This window comes from Danio aesculapii, chromosome 14 (genome assembly GCF_903798145.1).
Source record: "Danio aesculapii chromosome 14, fDanAes4.1, whole genome shotgun sequence".
Classification (NCBI taxonomy): Eukaryota; Metazoa; Chordata; class Actinopteri; order Cypriniformes; family Danionidae; genus Danio; species Danio aesculapii.
Window position 1 is genome coordinate 33,944,518 of NC_079448.1, and position 21,331 is coordinate 33,965,848.

The 21,331-nt window shown below is 36.0% G+C and overlaps 1 protein-coding gene across 2 annotated transcripts; it reads left to right on the plus strand.

Annotated features, from left to right (window-relative positions):
* The first annotated feature begins 1,229 nt into the window (after nt 1–1,229).
* LOC130240589 (transmembrane 9 superfamily member 2) lies at nt 1,230–19,491 on the plus strand. 2 transcript variants are annotated; one of them, XM_056472178.1, is made up of 18 exons: nt 1,230–1,501; nt 1,689–1,756; nt 1,848–1,941; nt 2,279–2,406; nt 2,621–2,750; nt 4,300–4,427; nt 6,713–6,824; nt 6,925–7,004; nt 8,136–8,241; nt 8,566–8,607; nt 8,885–9,017; nt 9,845–9,964; nt 10,411–10,468; nt 10,594–10,753; nt 11,052–11,203; nt 11,294–11,405; nt 13,729–13,900; nt 17,621–19,491. In XM_056472178.1, the coding sequence occupies exons 1-18, from the start codon at nt 1,364–1,366 to the stop codon at nt 17,686–17,688; spliced, it is 2,001 nt and encodes a 666-aa protein (XP_056328153.1). In that variant the 5' UTR covers nt 1,230–1,363; the 3' UTR covers nt 17,689–19,491. The 2 variants fall into 2 exon arrangements, with proteins under 2 accessions (XP_056328153.1, XP_056328154.1); XM_056472179.1 differs by lacking the exon at nt 8,566–8,607.
* The last annotated feature ends 1,840 nt before the right edge of the window (nt 19,492–21,331 follow it).

Sequence of the window (21,331 nt, forward strand, 5' to 3'; positions counted from 1 at the left end):
CCCAGTTTCTTTGCAAATCCTGTTCTGTGGACATGTTTATACGTGTTAATAAAGAGACATGTTAATATGTTCCTGTCAGTCAATTTGGTGAAAGGGAAAAACCACACTTGTGGTGGGCTGATTTTGGATCCTATTTTTAATAGAAACTTGTTGTGTTTATATCACTCCGAAATTACTGTAGACACATTATACCAACACAAAGTTCTACCCAAGCAGCTTTCAAAAGTTAATTTTCCATCATAGGTGGCCTTTAAATATTTTATTTATGACATTACATCCAATTCCCTAGTATTTACATACACTTATGACCACTTTTTGAGCATAGACATGACATTGTTAAGTAAAGTGTATTTATATAGACACGTTTTATTGTGTATGACCACACATCTAAAGTGCTTCACAATCATGAGGGGGCACCACCACCAGTGTGCAGCATCCACTTGGATGATGCAACAGCAGCCACAGGCCACCACACCACCACACAGCAGCTATAGGGGGAGTGTAGAGACAGTGATAGAGGATGGGGATAATTGGAAGGCTATGATAGGTGAGGGCCGACAGAGGGATTTTGGTCCCCTTCAATTTCCTGGGGTATTAAGATTCGCAGACCGCAGGTTGCGCACGCCCTGCTGGCCTCACTAACACCACTTCCAACAGCTATCCATTTTTTCCATGTGGTCTCCCATCCAGGTACTGACCAGGCTCAGCCCTGCTTAGCTTCAGTGAGTAATTCGTCTTGGGCTGCAGGGTTATGGAGCTTGCTGTTCTCAATCTTTTCAATCTTTCAAGCACAGATTTTGGTCTTTAATTTGAATTAATTTATTTTATTTTAGTATGTATTAAGTTAGTCATTAGCTATTCAAAAATGTCATATTTCTAAAAACATAACTTTACAATTACTCTCAGAAATGTTTCTTAACACACAAATATAAATAAATAAAAAATAAGTAAATAAATAAATAATTAAAACATGTTTGCAAAGGTAATCAATGGCAAATGATGATTATAAGTCTTAGTTCATTTTTCATGCTACTCACATATAATATATATCTGGGACAATATACAATCGTGTCACTTGATTTGTATGTTCTTTTACTGACCTATAGATAAAAAGTGCAGAATAAGCGGCAGCACAGGGTGAATCCAGCTGTTCCGTGCATCAATAAAGGATGATGTAGATGTAGAGGGGGAGCCTCGAGTGGGCGGGGTTACAAACACAGTAAGGAAGTGATACTGATACAAATCTTTCTCGAGTCAGGAGAGGCTGAGAGCGCGTTGTCTTGTTGACTTTCTGTCTCCGGTTAGTTGTATGGTTTGCTCCGGCAGGGTAAACCGAAAACCTAGCAGGACGCTGCTTTGAAAAATGAAGTCTCTTAAACTACACTGTATATTTTTGTTGAGTTTAACTATAGTCAACTCGAGCTTTGCATTCTACCTTCCGGGTTTGGCACCAGTCAATTTTTGCGAGAAGAGCTCGACTGGAGATGCAGAGGAATGTCAGGTGAGATTATGCTGGTGTTAAGCTATACTTGTTATTATTTTATTACCACGTACACGTTGTTGGCGCATAACACACATTCATTTATGTTGAATTGCAAATTCATGGTCAGAATGATAACACATAACAAGTATTCATTATGTCATCAAAATGAATGGCTGGTAGATAATAATGGTCTTTATTTTCACAGAATGAGATACAGCTGTTTGTGAATAGACTGGACTCTGTGGAATCAGTCCTGCCCTATGAATATGATGCGTAAGTATGCTTGAACTTTACAGTCTTAAGATTGGCCATATCTAGATTAAATTGGATATAAGGACTGACAAATGGAAAAATCTTCCTTTAGGTTTGATTTCTGTAAAGACACAAATGAAAGAAGGCCCACAGAGAATCTTGGGCAGGTGTTATTTGGAGAAAGAATCGAGACATCCCCCTATAAGGTAAGACTTCATTTTGTATTGACCTCATTCATTGTATTTTACCTTTCTTCTGAAAGTGACATTTGGAAGACAATAGTGGTCTCCGAGAGCTGGAATCTTGTTTTTCAAGTTTTACTAGATGTGATTGTAACTGACACACACACACATTTTCCATTTTGTGTGACTCGTTTTTAATGGTTATATCATCATATTCAGAGAATGTGTGCATAGATGTTACTGTTTAGTTTAAGTAATTGATTTGAAACATAATGTTAGACATTTAGTTTTTACAACATTTAATGTCTCTTCTTGTAATGAACGAATCAATCAAATTCTGACCTAGAAATTCTCCTCTTAGTTTTCGTTTAAGAATGACTTGACATGCCAGAAGGTTTGCACGAAATCATATAACACAACTTCAGCTGTGGAAAGGTTAAAGTTGGACTTTCTAAAGAGAGGGATGGACCTGAACTACCAGCACCACTGGTAAGTCTAGATGGCGTTGTTGCCTACAGGCAAATAGCAGTTGTATGAAAGTCAAGTCATCCTTATTGTCTATCAGTTTCTTGCGTAACCAAAAGTGCTTAACCTATTCAGAAAGACAATACCTGTCATACAATACATCTGTAACTGTAGTGTTTGGCATGTGGTGTACAGTAACAGATTCACTGATATGGTCTATACCTTTATGCTACTGCAGGATTGTTGACAACATGCCCGTAACGTGGTGTTATATTGTGGAGGGTGATCAGAAAATCTGCAACCCAGGATTTCCTATTGGATGTCTAGTAAACCAGGAAGGAACGCCAAAGGATGCATGTGTTATCAATGTGAGAGACACTGTTTATCACCACTTGAGTTATGAGCTGGGATTGTGTGACGAGATAAAACAAATGAAATTTCATGGAAATTAGTTCATAACGTGATGAATCAAGTATTTATTTGGTAAATATTTAAATAAACTTTTAATTGTGATGATACATCAATTTAAGTATTTAAAGCCACTTAATCTTCATTAGAGATGCACCAATGCCGTGCCTAGTATTAAGTGATTAAAGCAAGTTTTCATTGTTTCCTATTTATTGAATAACTGTGGGAAAATATATTGAATTCATGCAGTGTTTATAGAAAATATCTCTTGTGTGGTATTACTTTGAATTGAGTGACAACAACATTTTCAAGCTTTGCATCGGTACAAATTTTTTTACACAAAAAGTGTAACTTAAACTACTACTGAACTACTAAAACCTTGAACACAAATAATCTGATTATGATTCTTAAAGTTCAATATAAGGAATACAATTAGTTCAAAGCTAAATTGGTGTTCAGTCAATGTTAATTGAGTGTAAATCAGTGCTTGAGTGAGACAATTAAAGCTGCGTTCACACAAGAGTTTGAGCTTGCGTAATTCTGTCGTGTGGCGCTGTGAAAAGGTGCGGGATTAAACAAGATAATTAGACATTTAAAAAAGCGAGCGATTGCTCAATATTTTAAATTCCTGTACAGAGAGGTCATGTTTTGATCCTCGATTCGTCTCACACACTCAAGTAATGTGATTTCGCAGGTCAGAGTTCACCAAGCTTGAACTTTGCAACGCAGCGAACTGTAAAGCGAGCTTGTGTTTCCGGTCTGACGCATTCACGTGCATATGAATGGAAGTCTATGGGGAGAAAAGTCCAGTGTGACCGCAGCCTTAAAGAGTTATTGTGTAATATTGTATTGTTAATTAAATTGTTAAACATAAGTGAAGTCATTAAACATTTAAGGGATAGTTCACCCAAAAATTAACATTTTCTCATCATTGGCTCATACTCCAGTTTTTCTAAATGAGTTTCTTTCTACTGATGAACACAGAAGAAGACATTTTGAAGAAACCAGTAGCTATTGACATCCTTAGTAAGAACTAAAAATACTATAAACATACTATGGAAGTCAATGGCTGGCGATTGCCAACATTGTTTTTTTGTGTTCAACAAAAGAAATAAACTAAAACAGGTTTGGGAAAAAAGGAGGGTGAGTACATAGACAAAATTGACATTTTTGGGTAAACTATCCCTTTGACCATAGGTCTCAAACTGGATACCTGGAGGGCCGTAGCTCTGCACAGTTTTGCTTTAACCCTAATCAAACACAGCTGATCCAACTAATCAAGGTGTTCAAAACTATTTGAGACCATTAAGCAGGTGTGGTTGGAGCTAAAATCTGCAGAGCTGCAGCCCTCCAGGAATTGAGTTTAAGGTTGTTGCCTTTGACAATGTAAATTGACAATTAAATATTAAGTTGATTTAAAAAGTTACTATACTGGTAGCCAAAAGATAAGCACTTGAGGTAGAGAGCAGCTTTTTATTTCTAGCTTCTGATGTCTTTCTGCTTCTTTAGGCTGATTTCAACAAGAAGAACATGTTTTATGTTTTCAACCACGTGGACATTACTATAGTTTACCACAGTGGAGATGAAACAACTGGGATGGGTGCTCGACTTGTGGCAGCTACACTGGAACCCAGGAGGTGGGATTTTCGCAAATAGCACTCTGTAACTACCTTAAATTTAAGTAGTATACTTCAGAGCTGATGTGAAGTCTGTCTCCACTTATGTGACCAGTTTCAGCAAGCATGCTTATTTTATTTAACTATAATTGAAACTTAATGATACCGGTTTTTCATCACACATTAGTAAATAACCTAAGTAAACATTTAACCTAATGCACACGGATGAAAACTTCAGAGTTATCTATCTATGTATAGGAGCAAAATCACATGAGTAGCAGTGCAATATGGCTGTATATCGGCACTGGTGGTGCGTTGGCTTGAGGCCACTGGCCGAGTGCCTTAGTGTCCCACCAGTGATGATATACACCATATCACACTGCTACGAGTGTGATATTGTGTTTATACAACAGTTAGATGGCATAATTATGTGTATAAAAAAAAAATCAAACGCGGGGAGTCTCAAAAACAAGTTTGTACGTGGAACTACTTTTTCCACTATTCATTCACATCTGCAGCTAATCGTCAGAACAGCAGAAACTGTTGCAACTTCACCAATGTCATGTTAGAGCTAGTATTTGAATGATTCTCTAGCATAATGTTTACAATGATGACAAAACAGGTGATTTTGCTCACATTTTTAGATTATAAGGCTGACCGGCATGAAATGCCATCAGTCTACAGACATTTCCCATTATTTCCAAGTTGCAGTCGGGATTTCACAATAATTAACCCCAAAAAAGCCAAAGCAAAGCAAAGACTACTAGATTACTATTGTATAAATGCAGCACTACAACATACAAAAGAGAGAGATCGACTTAGAATGTCACTTACCTGTTCCGTAATGATTTGTTCTGCTGTAGTTTGAAACTTATCCTGAGAAAATGCAGATTTTCTCCCCTATAGACTTATTATGCGGTCTCTATTGCCATCTTGTGGTGGAAACTCAACCGTCTTTGCTCTGCTCAATATGACAGGCTGGCCGCCAATGTGCTGAATCTCTGAAATTATAAATATTTTAAATAGGCACAATCCTCATAAATAAACTGCATGGTTGCATTCTAAACAACTACATTCTAACCTAAAGCCTCTAAAAGTACATTATGTTGTCCAATAGCTGCAATATTTGTCACCTTAGAATTATAAGGTTCTATCTGAAATTTTTGTCAAAATTGAGTTATTACATTTAGTCATTTTGCAGACGCTTTTATCCAAAGCGACTTACAAATGAGGACAAGGAAGCAATTTACACAACTATAAGAGCAGCAGTGAACAAGTGCTATAGACAAGTTTCATTCTTAAGTTTCATTAGTAATGTTTTTTTTTTTTTTTTTTTTTTGAGAGAGTACAGTTAGTGGTATAGCCAGAGAGGCAGTTATTGACATATTCTTATTAAATGACAACTTATTTACAATATGGTATTTTTTTTTTTATAAGTTGTTTACATTTTTAAGACTTTTTATTAAAAAAAACCCCCAAATGTTACACAAATACTGTTGGCTATGGAATGCAAAAACTTTGAAGCTCAATATTTCAAAATCAATCAGAATGCAGATAGAACCTTATAATTCCAAGGTGACGTTTTGTCAAACTGTAGTGAGTTTATTAATCTGCCTGTCATGTGGGCGGAGTAATACACATCACAATCTGATCAGATTTGAGAACCAGACAGAACTGTTCTATATACTGGAGAGAATGCTTACTTATTTAACTTTAATTAAAAGCTTAATTATACTGGTTTTCCATCACACATTATAAGAAAGCTAATGCATATAGATTAAAACTTTAGTTATCTCCTCTCCTGTATATGCACTGAAATCAAATAATTTAAGGTAACTCAAAGCATTTGCACCAATCATTTAATTTCAAAAACTAATCCTAATGAGTACTGTAAACTTGATCCATTTGAGTAAATGAAGCAATTTGAGCACAGTAAAACCCAATAAATGAAGAGAACTCAAACCAACTGCGTACTGTAAAACCCAATACGTTAAGGCAACTCAAACCATTTAAGTAAAAAACGAATCTACATGAGTTTTGTGAACTTACTTCATTTAAGTTGAAGTTCTAAAGTATTTAATTGACTGATTACCTTCAACACCAAGTTCAAAATGCTTTTCAAATGAGTAGAATTAACTTTCAGTAAATTTTGAGTTAACTACACTCATTTCATTTGATAAAGTTGACTGTTGGGTTTTACAGTGTGTGTTTAACCCATTCTTGTCTTACAACAATTTTTCAATATTTTAATTTGTGTGTGTTGTATGTGTAAGACAAAAGTAATATTTTTGTTGTGTCTTAAATAGCATCATGCATGGTGATCATGAAAAACCATCATGTGAAGGCCCTCCCATGGAGATACCATACGAATTCAAAAGTGATCTCAAAGTGACCTACACTTACTCTGTTACATTTACAGTAAGTCTGTTTATAGAATCAATGAAGTTCCTTATTTTGTTGTTGTTGTTGTTGATGCAATGTATAATAGAGTTTTAAAAGAGACTGTCATCGTTTTTAGCGAAATAATGCCATTAGATGGGCTTCTCGATGGGATTACATTTTGGTTTCCATGCCTCACACCAATATCCAGTGGTTCAGGTAAGCACAAACTGCTTAAATGACTATGAATCCCCCCTCTTTCAGTTCAAGTCTACCTCAGAATTTAAAAAAAAATTGCTTCATTATGGGCGTGGGGTGCTGAGAGCAAAGGGAGGAGTGGGCGTGGGCGTGGCCGGCAGAGCAGGGGAAAAAGAGGGAAGCGATCAACTAATGTCAGTTGGCTCAGAAAATGAGACACAAACCGTGAGGAGATCCAAGATTTTATAGTTTACAAAGTTAAAATGCAAAGAAAAAAACAGTAATTTAATGACCTGCTACATATTGTCATTCGTAATTTCATATACACAAAACCACAATTTGTTATATCATTATAAAGATAATCGTGTTTATATAAACACTATAAATGAGGAGGACTCCTCTCCTCCTGAATCCCCGGGTCTAAATGCAGACACAGTGGATAGTACTGCAGCAGGTCTCTTTTCTTATCTATTTCAACCATAAACCCTGCCGGTAATCCGGAGAATTTTAAACATAGGTGAACACAGCAGCACGGATATAGGCGATGTCTCTGAATGGTAACAAACTCAACTGGTAAAAGACAAAGTGCGTCATTCTCTAATTCTCGTACAGCTCTCCTGACAAAAATGCTTGCTGCAAACCAACAGCTTTGCAGTATCGGTCCTGACAGCATCCTGGGGAAAAACATGCAACAAACCCCATCATGGAAACAAACACATGCGATCACTGGGTTTCACAGCTGGCAGGTCTGCCTTGTCTTCGGTAAGCACGTGCTCTTATGAAAAATTAAGACGCAGGCTCTTCTCATAAGATAAGAAAACTCCTCTATGAAAAATAATAAGAAACCGACGCATCATCACTCCACTAGCGGATGCACAATACGTCACTGATTTCAATCCCACCCCAAAATTTCTTTTAAACCCGGAAGATGAAATTAGCCGACAAAAGCTCAAAATTATCCAGTTTTCCCCGCAATTAAAGCTGACAGGTGCTAACGTTGTCTTAACTGATGCTCAACATGCTTAAATTTGTTAAAATAATAATAAAAAAGTACTCCAGAGTGTCTTGAACCTTTAACAATACCATAAAATCATAAATTAGAGGGTTTCTGTATCCTAAATGAATAATCAACCTTCTATTTGTTTCTTTCAGCATCTCAAATTCTTTGGTCATTGTGCTCTTCCTGTCTGGCATGGTGGCCATGATCATGCTCAGGACATTGCACAAGGATATTGCCCGGTACAACCAGCTTGATCAGGTACCTTGAATTTACATTGTTCTCGTTTCTGCTTTTATCTAGATAATAGAAGAAGTGAATGACCTTCTAGTCTAACTTCACAACCCAATCCCTTTTGTCAACAGAGCTGACACTCCCACATAGCCACAGAAACGTTAAAGCAAACTTCCAATTAATATCTTGTGTTTGTTTGAGATGTATTGTCACATCTCCCTGTGCATGTAGATCAAAAAAGACAAACGGACAGTCCTGCTCGTACAGAAGTTTTAGTGTGTTGAAATTGTCCTTATTTTATTACCATAAGAATACCTCTAGTCAATTAATCCTCTGTTGTGACATTCACAGGCAGACTGGGTTAAGATCCCTCCAGGTGCAAACGTTACCTATGTAAGCTTATTATAGCTTATGCTGTCACTGGTGATTATGATTTGGTGATTGTTTGGCTTCTGGGAATTTCCTTTTGTATGGTAAAAACTGTAATTTTACATTGTCACGCTCACCAATCAAATAATAAAAATAAGGAACCTGGTTTCCAAGGAAAACATAATGCATATATGAGAACCACTACCAAGTGTTTGCAGAATTTAAATGACTTTGTTTGACATCTGGATTATCTGATGATAATCTTGTAAGCTCATACTGAGATATGTTACATCTCCGGCAGGAGGAAGCCCAAGAGGAGTCAGGCTGGAAACAGGTTCATGGTGACGTGTTTAGGGCACCTAGAATGGGCATGCTGCTGTCTGTCTTTCTCGGACAGGGCACTCAGATCTTCACCATGACCTTCATCACCCTTTGTAAGTGCAAGAGTTAGTTCACTCTAATATCTAAATCTTTATTTTTATTAATCCTAATTACAGTGCTCAGCATATATAAGTGCACCCCTCACAAATCTATCTTTTAAATTCATATTTTTAATAGGAAGCTGTACAATATTATATTTGTGCATATACATTAGATTAGTCAGTACTGAAGCCAAATCTGAAGCTTATCTAACAAAATAACTTACAATAATAGTCCAAAAACTAGTACACCCAAATTTATATGTGCATATACATTAGATTAGTCAGTACTGAGGCCAAGTCTGGAGCTTATCTAACAAAATAACTTACGATAACAGTCCAAAAACTAGTACACTCAAATTTATGTTATAGAAAAATATTAAATACAAAATTTAAAAAGAGGAAAAATCAAGAGAAGCAAAAAAAGTTCAAAACTTAGTTGAAATTTTGTAAGTTGTAATTTTCTTTGCAATATTTTGCTTGAATTTAATTGTTTTATCTTTTAATTTCTAAATGTGTTTGACCAAAATATTATTTTAATAAATATATCTGTTAAATAAATCTGTTTTGTTAAATGCACCAAAATACATTGCCTATATTTACTCAATTATGATGACCACTATATTTCTCACCACTATAATTTGACTTTTATGAGTACTTTGTTATTGAGTAGAAAATACTCAGCACATATTTATGTATTTATCTAAAAACACTGTGGGCAGCATTGAAATGTTCCCTTACCGTATAAATCTGCTCTCTTAATTTAGACTCTTTAAAAGAAGAAAGAAAAGTATTTACTGTTGTAAATGAACACAAATAATGATCCTGCTTTTTTTCTGTAGTTTTGGCCTGTCTGGGTTTCCTGTCTCCAGCCAACAGAGGGGCTCTCATGACCTGCGCTGTGGTACTATGGGTTCTTCTTGGCACACCTGCTGGATATGTGTCTTCCAGACTCTATAAGAGTAAGAATATGTTGCAATAAAATGCATTTTAATCGTTTCAAAAATATTTACTTTACTTTACTATTTATTTATTTATTTATTTGTTCAATCAATTAATTCCCTGCATATTTAAAATGAAAATAACCATCTTAAAGGGATAGTTCACCCAACATTTTAAATTTACACACTATTTATTTTATAAATGGTTACAAATTTTTATGGCTTTCTTTTTTCTGTTGAACCAAAAAGATGTTTTTATTTTAAAGAAACTGAAAACAGGTAACCATTGAAGTCCATAGTAGCATAAACAAATACTATAGAAGTCAATGGTTACTGGTTTGGAAGTGAAGGATGAGTAAATTATGACAGAAGTTTCATTTTTGGGGAAACGATCATTTTAAATATGCTTGATAGTAATAAACTGTAATATCAATTGCTGCTTTATCCAATCAATTTCCTTTGTTTAGCTTTTGGCGGTGAAAAATGGAAAACCAATGTACTTCTCACCGCCTTTTTGTGTCCGGGGTATGTTGAAAACTCTCTTCACTGGAAACAAGAATAAACATCCTGACAACAGAAAGAAAATGTTGTATACTAGTATGTGGTTTTAAAGATATGTCTCTCTCTCTTTATTTATTTATTTTTGGCAGGATTGTCTTTGTGGATTTCTTTTTGATGAATCTCATCCTGTGGACTGAGGGCTCCTCCGCTGCTGTTCCCTTTGGTACACTTGTGGCCATCCTGGCGCTGTGGTTTGGCATCTCAGTTCCTCTCACTTTTGTGGGCGCATACTTTGGCTTCAAAAAACCAGTGAGCATCCCTTCATGAAGAAAACAATTGTTCTTAAAGAGTTTTTTTTTAGATAAATGCTATTCTAATTCCTTAATGCTGATTCAACACTTGTGGTTTCGGTGCTGTTTCATTTAATAATAGGCTCAGAGGATTTGATGCACCAGAATTTCTGTGTTTGTGTACGCATAAATATGTCAGAATATCTCTTTGTATCAGCTGCTATTGCGCTTCCCATCTGTGTGAGCTTTTTCTTTTGGCACACTGTCATGCACGATGATCTGAATGTGGGTGTGTTTTTATTTCCTTGTTTTAACAGGGCATCGAGCCACCAGTGCGAACAAACCAGATCCCACGCCAAATTCCTCAGCAATCCTTCTTTACCAAGCCTGTGCCGGGCATCATCATGGGTGGCATCCTGCCCTTCGGCTGCATCTTCATCCAGCTCTTCTTCATCCTCAACAGCATTTGGTATCATTTGAAATCATGTCGTGCTGACACCAGTTAGTCTGAGAATAAATGTTTTGGCCCTAACAAGTGTGTTTACATTTGTCTCTGCAGGTCTCATCAGATGTATTACATGTTTGGCTTTCTATTCTTGGTCTTCATCATCCTGGTCATTACCTGCTCTGAGGCCACTGTTCTGCTCTGCTACTTTCATTTATGTGCAGAGGTAAGACTTTTGACTTTTGAAGATTTTTGTCTTTAGTTTGTCTACGTAACTATAAATTTTCATAGCCTATTTTCAGTCCCGTAGCCAGCCTATTGAAAGGGGTGGCTCTTTTTCCTCAAAGAATGGACATTTTTGCAGTTATTCGTCTCATTCTCTATTAAATTATGAGGTTCAAATGCTGCATTTTTAGGGCCAGTTTCCACTGAGTGGTACGGGATGGGTCGGTACAGGTTTATCAGGCTTGCGTTTTCACTGCCTAAAGGGTACCATTGGTCAGATTGTCAAATTGATTGATATGTACAGATTGATATGTACAGGTCATTTACATATCATATGAGAAGCACTTCTCACAAAAAGATGCTTTATACACATAACTACTTGTGTATAAATGTTCATTACTAACCTTTCTATGAACATGATTTGATTATAACTGCAGATCGATGATATTCGCCTACTGTAAAGTCTGTGATTATATAAAATAAATAAGTAAATGCAACATATATAAACACATACAGACCCTTAAAGTCTCCGATATGTTACTAATTACAGAAAAACTATACACAACAGACATTTAGTCCTTATTTGGGCAAACAACATGCAACATATAGCCCAATCAGTGCAATCCTCTCATCTGTATCTTTAATCTTCACCACCACATGTAACCTCTGTTAGAGAGTAATTTCGTTTCTGAGTTAATATTAGTCCAAAAGGTGATGATAATAGTTAAGTATGGCAGTTTTTTTTATGTTTTCGGTTGCTGAAAGAATTATTTGCTCCTTTGTTTTTTCCGGCTTCTCCTTTTTTTTTTTCGTGCTTCACTCTTGCGTTTGTTTGTTTCTGAAAGGATCCGATGTCAGAAGCACTTCGATAATCATGCGCACATTATTATCATGAGCTCAAGAAGTTCGTTATTTCAAAATATAGACGCAGCGATCGCACACAAGCTTTCTGGAGAAAGTGAAACTGCTAACGCTTTGGAAGGGGTACCCAAAAAGTGCTACGGTACGGTTTGCTTTTTTGCTACCTTTTGACTGTGGAAATGGCTGTAAAAGTGTACCGAAACGGGCCATTAGTGACATTTTAAGCACTAATCTTTTTCATGGATTATCTTGTCGGGTGGTGATCATAACAACACTTTTTTTGATGCAACAAAAATGTTTCATAACATTTTGTCAAAGTGAATTGTCACGAAGTGTTTACAAATGACGGGTGCGCCGGTTTCCCCCACAAGTCCAAAAACATGTGGGATAGGTGAATTGGGCAAGCTAAATTGTCCGTAGTGTTTGTGTGTGAATGAGTGTGTATGGATGTTTCCCAGTGATGGGTTGCAGCTAGAAGGGCATCCCTTGCGTAAAACATATACTGGATAAGTTGGCTGTTTATTCCGCTGTGGCGACCCCTGAATAATAAAGGGACTAAGCCAAAAAGAAAATGAATGAATGAATCAATGTTTACAAATGTGCATTTAAACTGTAAGTTATTACAGTTTTATTAATTAGGGGTTCCCAAACTTTTCAGCCCGTGACCCCCAAAATAAAAATGCCAGTGACTCGCGACCCTCGATATCCTCAGAGGTGGTTAGAAATATCTAAACCTTGTACACAACGTTGCACGCATACCAATAGGCCCAAGTCTTTTCATTGTTTCATTTTTGAGAAAGCCACTCGGAGACCATTCTTCATGTTCAGTTGTGGCCTGTATTTATTTTTAATGTATGTGAGTGCTGTAAAGGTGTCAGAAAGTTTAACCTGGTGCCCTAAAATCAATGTGCTGTGTCTTTAATATAACGTAATCACCCCAAGGGTTGCAAAAAAAGGCTGATGGCTTGTTTTTTGCATGTTGTTTTTTTTAATGTAACTATCAACTACTACTTTTTTCTTAAGTAGGTTGTGGATAAAATATGGTAATTATAATAGTTTAATAAAATAAATGTAATTTTTGGAAATTACCCAACACCCACTTTTTTAAATTTATCGTCGTCTAGTAATAAACAAAATCAATAAGGAATTTGTCCAAACTTGTTTTCAATTAAAAACTGTAGCCTATAGACGAATAATAAACTCATCTGCTCATTTCCATTTGAATAAATAAATTTGTCTTAAAGCCTTCTTATATTGGTTATTTTTACAATTTATGATGGCATATTGTCAAAAGTGGATCAAATGAGTTCTTATAGGGGTCAAATTCCAAAGCCACCTACTGGACTTTTGTTGAGTCTACACACCTTTGAAACTTTAGCCCAAAATGCATTGTGTTTGGTATTAATTGCATGTGCTTTTAATCTTTTTTTTAATCTTGAAGTCTTTTTCTTTGTATTTGACAGGACTATAATTGGTGGTGGCGATCATTCCTGACCAGCGGTTTCACAGCAGTGTATCTGTTTGTCTATGCAGTGCATTACTTCTACTCAAAACTACAAATCATAGGGGCTGCGAGCACCATTCTCTACTTTGGGTACACCTTGATCATGGTGCTCATTTTCTTCATTTTCACAGGTATGTGAAGGGTGGTTTTGTTCTTTTGCTCTTTTTTTTTTTTTTTTTGTGAAACAAAAGTCTGGGACGGCCCTTGAATTTTGTAGAGCCTCAAAATGGGCCCTAGAAGTGTTAACATAATATTAAAAGAGTACTGCCACTATAAACACAGCTAATATACTGAAGCACTAAAATAAGCACACGGTACGTTGTTGACGAAACACATCCATGTCCAACAAGTTTAATATAAAAGAATAATACGCAGTGTATGTTGTAGGTGCTGCATTTTTGCCACGTCCCGTTTTCCTGGGTATGTTATTTTTTTGGGAAAAATGCACCTGGCCAGGATTTCTAAATCTCCTTAAAAGTGTGGGATTGAGCTTTTGCTTATTTTGTACAGTTCTCATTAATTGTATGTGTTTTTGGATTACTTTACCTTTCTCTTTAGTCATTTACATAGCAAACACTGGCTATTGCATTTCTCAGCCTAAAGAGAGCAGCAGCTTTTACCTGTCAGTGGGTGGCACATGGATCCTGAATAGCACGAAAATAAATCAAAGCAAAGTAAAACAGTGGATTTAACTTTTTTTTTTTAAACCTTTTTTTTATTGAACTGATTTTTCATTCATTCATTCATTTTCTTTTCGGCTTAGTCCCTTTTTTAATCTGTGGTCGCCACAATGGAATGAATCGCCAACTTATTCAGCATATATTTTACGCAGTGGATACCCTTCCAGCTGCAACTCATCACTGAGAAACACACACACTCATTCGCACACATACACTACGGACAATTTAGTTTACCCAATTCAGATGTACCACATTTTTTGGATTTGTGGGGAAACCGGAGCATCTGGAGGAAACCCATGCCAACACTGGGAGAACATGCAAACTCCACACAGAAATGCCAACTGACCCAGCTGAGACTCGAACAAGCGACCTTCTTGCTGTGAGGCGATTGTGCTACCCACTGCGCCACCGTGCTGCCTACTAATTTTTCAAGTAGATCTAAAAGTTCAAAATGTTCCCATACAAGAATGGGTGCATAGGATATTTTCAGGACAACTTTGACAGAAGGATTTAATGAAGTTAAAATGTTGACTAGTGTAGTCCTAGTGTGTGATGTGCAGTGCAAACATGTTCAGAAGTGCAAAAAGCCCAAAGATGGTTTTTGTAACATCATTTTCTAACATTATCGCATTTGACTGCAAGTATGTTAATGTAATGGAACAGATCTGCATAATTCTGATACATTGAGAATTGAGAGATTGAGAATAGACAAATAAATATATCCATTTCCATTCTGAAAATGAATATTTGTATTAATTTCTCAGTTAATATAGGTAATATATTTTGGTGCATTTAAACAAAACAGATTTTTTTAAACAGATATATTTAGTAAAATAATATTTGAATCACTGAACATCTTTAGAAATAGAAAGATAATACATTTAAGTCTTGAAAAACAGCAAAAAAGAGCAATAGTCATATATCAATAAGAGCAGTAATAATTTAATTTGAAACTACATACAATAAGTAATGAAAAAATATTTAATAAGTATTCAACTATTTAACAATTTTTATTACATTTAATAAATGCTGCCTTGATGAACAGAATAATTTTATTAAAAAAAATAAAAAAACATGAAAAAACTGACCCCAAACTTTTGACTGGTGTATATATATATTAAATATTTACTACCATAGTTTTTTTTTCATATATAATCACCCCCAGTACTTTGATATTTGTTTTTAAACAGAAATAATAATTAGATTTAAGGCCAAATCAATATAATTTGTGTATAATTTAGGCAGTTTAAAAGCCTTTAACCACAGCCTTTAACCAAATAATCATACAGGTTTACACTTTAAAAGTATAACTATGCCATTTTACATCACATCCAGTCTTGCTGGTGCAACTGGCCCCAGGTGAATATAGAAAAGCACCAAACAAAAGCTTCAGGATTTGTTTTGTGTTCCTGAAATTCAGCAATTTTTTAATCGTAAAGTAGCAAGCAAACTGTTTTGCCGCTTTCACTGCTGTCTCAAATATTCCTGATTTTGCTAATTTTGTTGGTGTGGTGCATCTCCATGTTGGTTCTTTCATTTGGCGGGTGACCAGTTCTGGTTGGTTTGTTCCTGTACAGGTCATGCTGTGTTTAGACTGAGGGTAATTGTGATGCTTATAAATATTCCTCACGCTTCATTGTTGTTGTTGAAAGATAGCGGCTCTCCCTACAGCCTTAATCAAATGTCTGTCGCTTCCCCTCATTGATATGCTGAGGTGGAGAAATGGCCAGCTGTCTGCAAACCATAAACAGCTGTGAAGCTGATAGCATCTACACACGCTTACTTATGCCCACTTAGTCTTGCCAAATGGCAGGTAAATAAAACTTCTAGCCTTGTAACATGTTTTCCTCACCCAGCATGAAGGTAAAAAGATTTACAACAGTTCAGATGAATGATTGACTTGGTAAAATAGGCCAGGCTCCTCAGCGACGTTTTGTCCAGATGGAGGTTTAATACTTGCACTTTTACAGCAACCCAGTGCAATTTCAGCAATTCTCATGGCGGCATCTTTTTTTTTTTTAAGAGTGGATATTAGACATAATCTATCTGTTGCCATGGATTCTACTAGATGCTTTAGGATCCCTGGCTATGGCTGTTATAGCAACATAAAGGGTGAAAATGTAAGGCATGAACAAAACAAGCCTTGCTGGATCGCCCTTACACTCTCAGTTGCCAATCTTTAAATAACAGTTGTTTCAGCCAAAACTAGACTTTTGCAGAGTCTGTGAGTGAACTGAGATGCAGTATAAAGCATTTGTGTGTGTGCGGAAGGTGAGGGGGAGGCTGAAAAGCATGTGTATATAAATGCATCTGAAAATAGATTCAGAGCTAAAGATTTCAATCAGACCTATTGTTGATTGGTTGTCACTGCCGCCCCAGCGATGATTCAATTTATTGCTGTGCTTCATTGCACACAGTTCAGTTTAGCTCGGTCAGATAATTCCCTGCATTGAAACGGTACTATTAATAGATGGTTATCTTACAAAATGCCAACTAAATGACTCCAAATGTGATTTCAATAAAAGTACACCGGCAGTTAGTCAAGTACATTTTGAGACATATACAGTTAAAGGTCAATATTATTAAACCCCCTTTTGAATTTTTTTTCTTTTTTAAATATTTCCCAAATGATGTTTAACAGAGCAAGGACATTTTTACAGTATGTCTGATAATATTTTTTTCTTCTGGAAAAAGTCTTATTTGATTTATTTAGGCTAGAATAAAAGCAGTTGTCAATTTTTTTAAACACCATTTTAAGATCAATATTATTAGCCCCTTTAAGCTATATACTTTTTCGATTGTCTACAGAACAAACCACTTTTATACAATAACTTGCCTAATTATCCTACCCTTCCTAGTTAACCTAATTAACCTAGTTAAGCTTTTAAATGTCACTTTTAGCTGTATAGAAGTGTCTTGAAAAATACCTAGTCAAATATTATTTACTGTCATCATGGCAAACATAAAATAAATCAGTTATTAAAACTATTCTGTTTAGAAATTTGTTGACAATCTTCTCTCCGTTAAACAGAAATTGGGAAAATAAATAAACAGGGGGGCTAATAATTCTGACTTCAACTGTATGTACCGAAAAACCGCTGGTTTTGTTGGCTAGTCCACTGGTTTTCATATTTTTTGTGTTAATTCTCAAACATTTCTTCTTTTATTTAGGTACTATAGGCTTCTTCGCCTGCTTCTTCTTTGTAAATAAAATCTACAGTGTGCTTAAAGTGGACTAATGGAGAGACGTTTGGAGAACACAACATCGCCTTGTTACAGATGGACTTCATGTGGAAGTCTGAAGCAACATTTGAAGGAAAGGAGAAGTCGACGGCACTCTTCTCTCCTCTTCTCTGTATGGATCAACTGTAATTCCCTGCAGTAGGTGTGCGTGTGAACTCCAAAGACCTTTTCAGTGCTTTACTTGCCTCACGTTGCCTGACTTTAATACCAGATAAAACTTGAGAGCATATCTTATGTATAAAGTGCATTTATATTGACCTACATGTATCTCTTCCTTACTTTTGTTTTAGATATTGTTTGAATATTTAATTCCACTATTCCTGTTCGTGTTTTGTTTGTCTCATTTTTTTTGTAAGAACAGCTGGGGTACAAGTTTTAGGTTGTGTGTGCACCAAAGTGTTTTTAGCGAGCTTAAAGACAGCCATGCTTTTCTGAAGGCACAGATCTGGTGGCTTTTTCTTTTAGCTTTGGTTGCTATGACATAATCTTACATGGACGTACTTTAAGACTCAAGGCAAAAATGTCTGGAGGACTCTTTTTTGCAGCTTTCATTGGCCAAGGAAATGCCAAAGTCCAAGTTACTGATAATTTAACCAATTACAGTTTTGTAATGAGTCGTGTTAGGGTCATAACTATGTAGCAAACACATTCTTTTGAAATCGTAGATATTAGATGATTATGAAATGCTAATAAGTGTAGTTGTACATGCAAAAATATTCTTCTTCCATACAATAGGCTTTGCCATGTGATGGATTTGTACACACACACACACACACACACACACACACACACACACACACACACACACACACACACACACACACACAATATATTTTATTTTGAGTAACATTTAAAATATTCTGGAGCAGTAAACATGTCAAGCTTAATAATGACTGAAAATGAATCATTGATTTCTGTTGTCCTCGTTAGTTTTAAAAACACAGATTTCTTTACGGTTCAAAATGGCATCTTTGGATATCTTTTCTGCTGGAAATACTGTTTTCCTAAAAAACAAAAACAAAAAATTAAAATAAAATCTTACATATATCTTAAGAACAGTATAGCAGAAAATGTTGGCGGTTTTAAAACCTTGACTTTTCCAAACCACGGTATACCTTGAAAACAGTTATTGTCCCATGCCTAGTGTTCGAAGCTATATATATATATATATATATGGATTTATTATTGACAATGCTTTTTATTGTCAATCAATTTCGCTTCATCTTAAGTTGCTCATTTGGCCTTGACTATTGCTTTTTTCCAGCAAAATCAGAAATGGCTCTCCACACTTACTATACTTGTTTTCATGTTCATGTATAATTGCTGTATTGACGACAGAAAGCTGCATGCTTTTTAGCCTGTGAGATTTGGCTAATGTGAGTGCACCTTAAGGCATGTAAAACCACACCAAAGTATATTGGTGGACATCAGTCATAATCGTTACTATGCCATCGATAGCATAACACTACTTTATTCCATGTGTTTTATCATTGTATCTCACTGAAGAATTGTTTTTTAATGGAGTGAAGGAAACAGATTGGTTAGGAAGCACGTTTTTACTATAGTTTTTTATACAATAATATCTAAATAATGGGGTTGAGATTTTGTACTAAATTATTTAAATGTCACAACTTAAAAAAAAAACACATGCTTGCACATTTTTGTTCTCAATCATTTTAATTTAAAACCCACAGAATGTACTGAGCTTCATCAGATCATGAGAGGTATACATAAACATTCTTCACCATGTTTTAATGAAGGAAAAAAATAATAAAGCACAAAGTACATCATTACAAAAATGTCTATTTCTAAACTCTTGTTTTTTTAATATAAAACAGTCAGTTATAGTTCTAGTAAACATATGATGCCTTGTTTACGGTTCTGTTTGTTGAAAATCTGATTGTTGCTGCAGACATCGATGAAAACTGACATACATTTGATATTTTCTGTAATGTGTATTGCTGCACTTTTAAAATAATACTTTGCTGTAGCAGAAGGAATTGCGGCTTTGATACACAGTTGACTTCTGAATAACCCAGGAATTAATAACAAAGCACCAGCTGTACCATTTTGTGCAGGGTCAAGCTAAGTGCATGGTCAATAACAAAGTGCTTCATCATTCGTGAAGTCATCGTTTAATCCCACATCAAGTCAGCGGTTATATAATAAATTGGCAGTGCCAGGGGATCGAACAACTTATACTAAACAGACACAAAGTACAATTTATCGAGGGAGGCACTCTTAAAGAGAGCTGACTCTCAACACTGGTCAAGAGGTACATCATCAATACCCTGAGATCCGTAGCTCATTAGCTGCTCTTGGGTGAATCTCCAGGTCACTTTTCACCCAAAAATGAAATAAAATATATTTGATTACTTAAAGGCAGTTCAGCAAATACTAGCATTATGTATAAATATCTCGAGTTAAATGTACTGTTGAGTTAAAAGTAATGGGTTTTTTTTGTTTGTTTGTTTTTTTACAAAACTGGCTCATTGGAAATATGCGCCACAGCCTACATTTTATTTTGTAAAACATTAAAAATGTACTTCAACATATGCTAGACTGTAGTTTCTAGGTAAAAATGAATGCTACAGGCCAGTGTGACATTACAGGGACATATTTTTCATGAATAAAGGATTATTTTCATGTGTTTTCATGCACAAGAATACAAACAATAGCACAAAACCCTAGCTATAGCACACACCTTGGCTATGTCCATAATTTCTAATCTGATACATTCGCCTTAACTCTCCATCTACTTATGTACAACTGTTTTGGTTTGGTCAGTTTCCTCGATAGCTCACTTTGTATGATCTTGTATTTGTGATGCAAAGCTCTTGTTTTCCAGTCACTGAAGGAAATTTCCACAAGAGAGATAAAAGCAATGCAAAATCAAGGTAAAACTCATTGCAATTCATAACGGTTTGATTTAGGGCCCGATCACACAGAGTGCGCTTTTTCATTCTGAGGACGCAAAGGTGCATCGCACTGCCTATATTTGTTGACTAGAAGTGCGGTGTGCTTTTTTATGTCACTAGGCAACCACTGAATCAGCTGCATATTGTGCTTGAGCATTGATATTGTTTGAATTGTAATATTTAGTAATATTGGGATATTCAAGATTTGTGAAGCCATATAGTGACCACAAGTCTCTGTTGTCGTTTTGCCAACACGAACACTGCTGTTACCTCAACAGAAACCTCGCCTCTGCTTTCATTTGATTGGAGAATAAAAAAACACTGACGTAATGTGCTTTTTCCGCTTTTTTTTTCCAACTGCAGGGGCACAGCATGCAACGACAAACATGCGAGGTGCAGCAGGTGGTAAAAATTCGATCTCTAAGCTAGAGGTCTGCATTCCCGCGGCTGTACCGTGGGACCCGACCAGATTTCTTGCGGCGTGGGAATAAATTTTAGAATAAAAAACGAAAGGGGTAGGTAACTCTGGTGTAATTTGAGCGGGAGCGGGCGGGCTAACAATTTAGAGTTCTCGAGTCCTGACTTTATTTCAGAACAGCATACAGTATCTGTGATTTGTTCATTCTTTTTGAGCACTGGTATAGCCAGTGCTCACGATACACATACTGAACACATGGACCAGTGCTTTCTTCACATACTTTTTTTTTCTTTGTACAGTCTG

Coding starts and splice junctions, on each gene's coding strand:
- LOC130240589 (XM_056472178.1), top strand. CDS start 1,364: ATGAAGTCTCTTAAACTACACTGTATATTTTTGTTGAGTTTAACTATA. Junction 9,018..9,844: donor CATGACCTTCATCACCCTTT/GTAAGTGCAAGA, acceptor TTTTTTCTGTAG/TTTTGGCCTGTCTGGGTTTC. Junction 9,965..10,410: donor GTCTTCCAGACTCTATAAGA/GTAAGAATATGT, acceptor TCCTTTGTTTAG/CTTTTGGCGGTGAAAAATGG.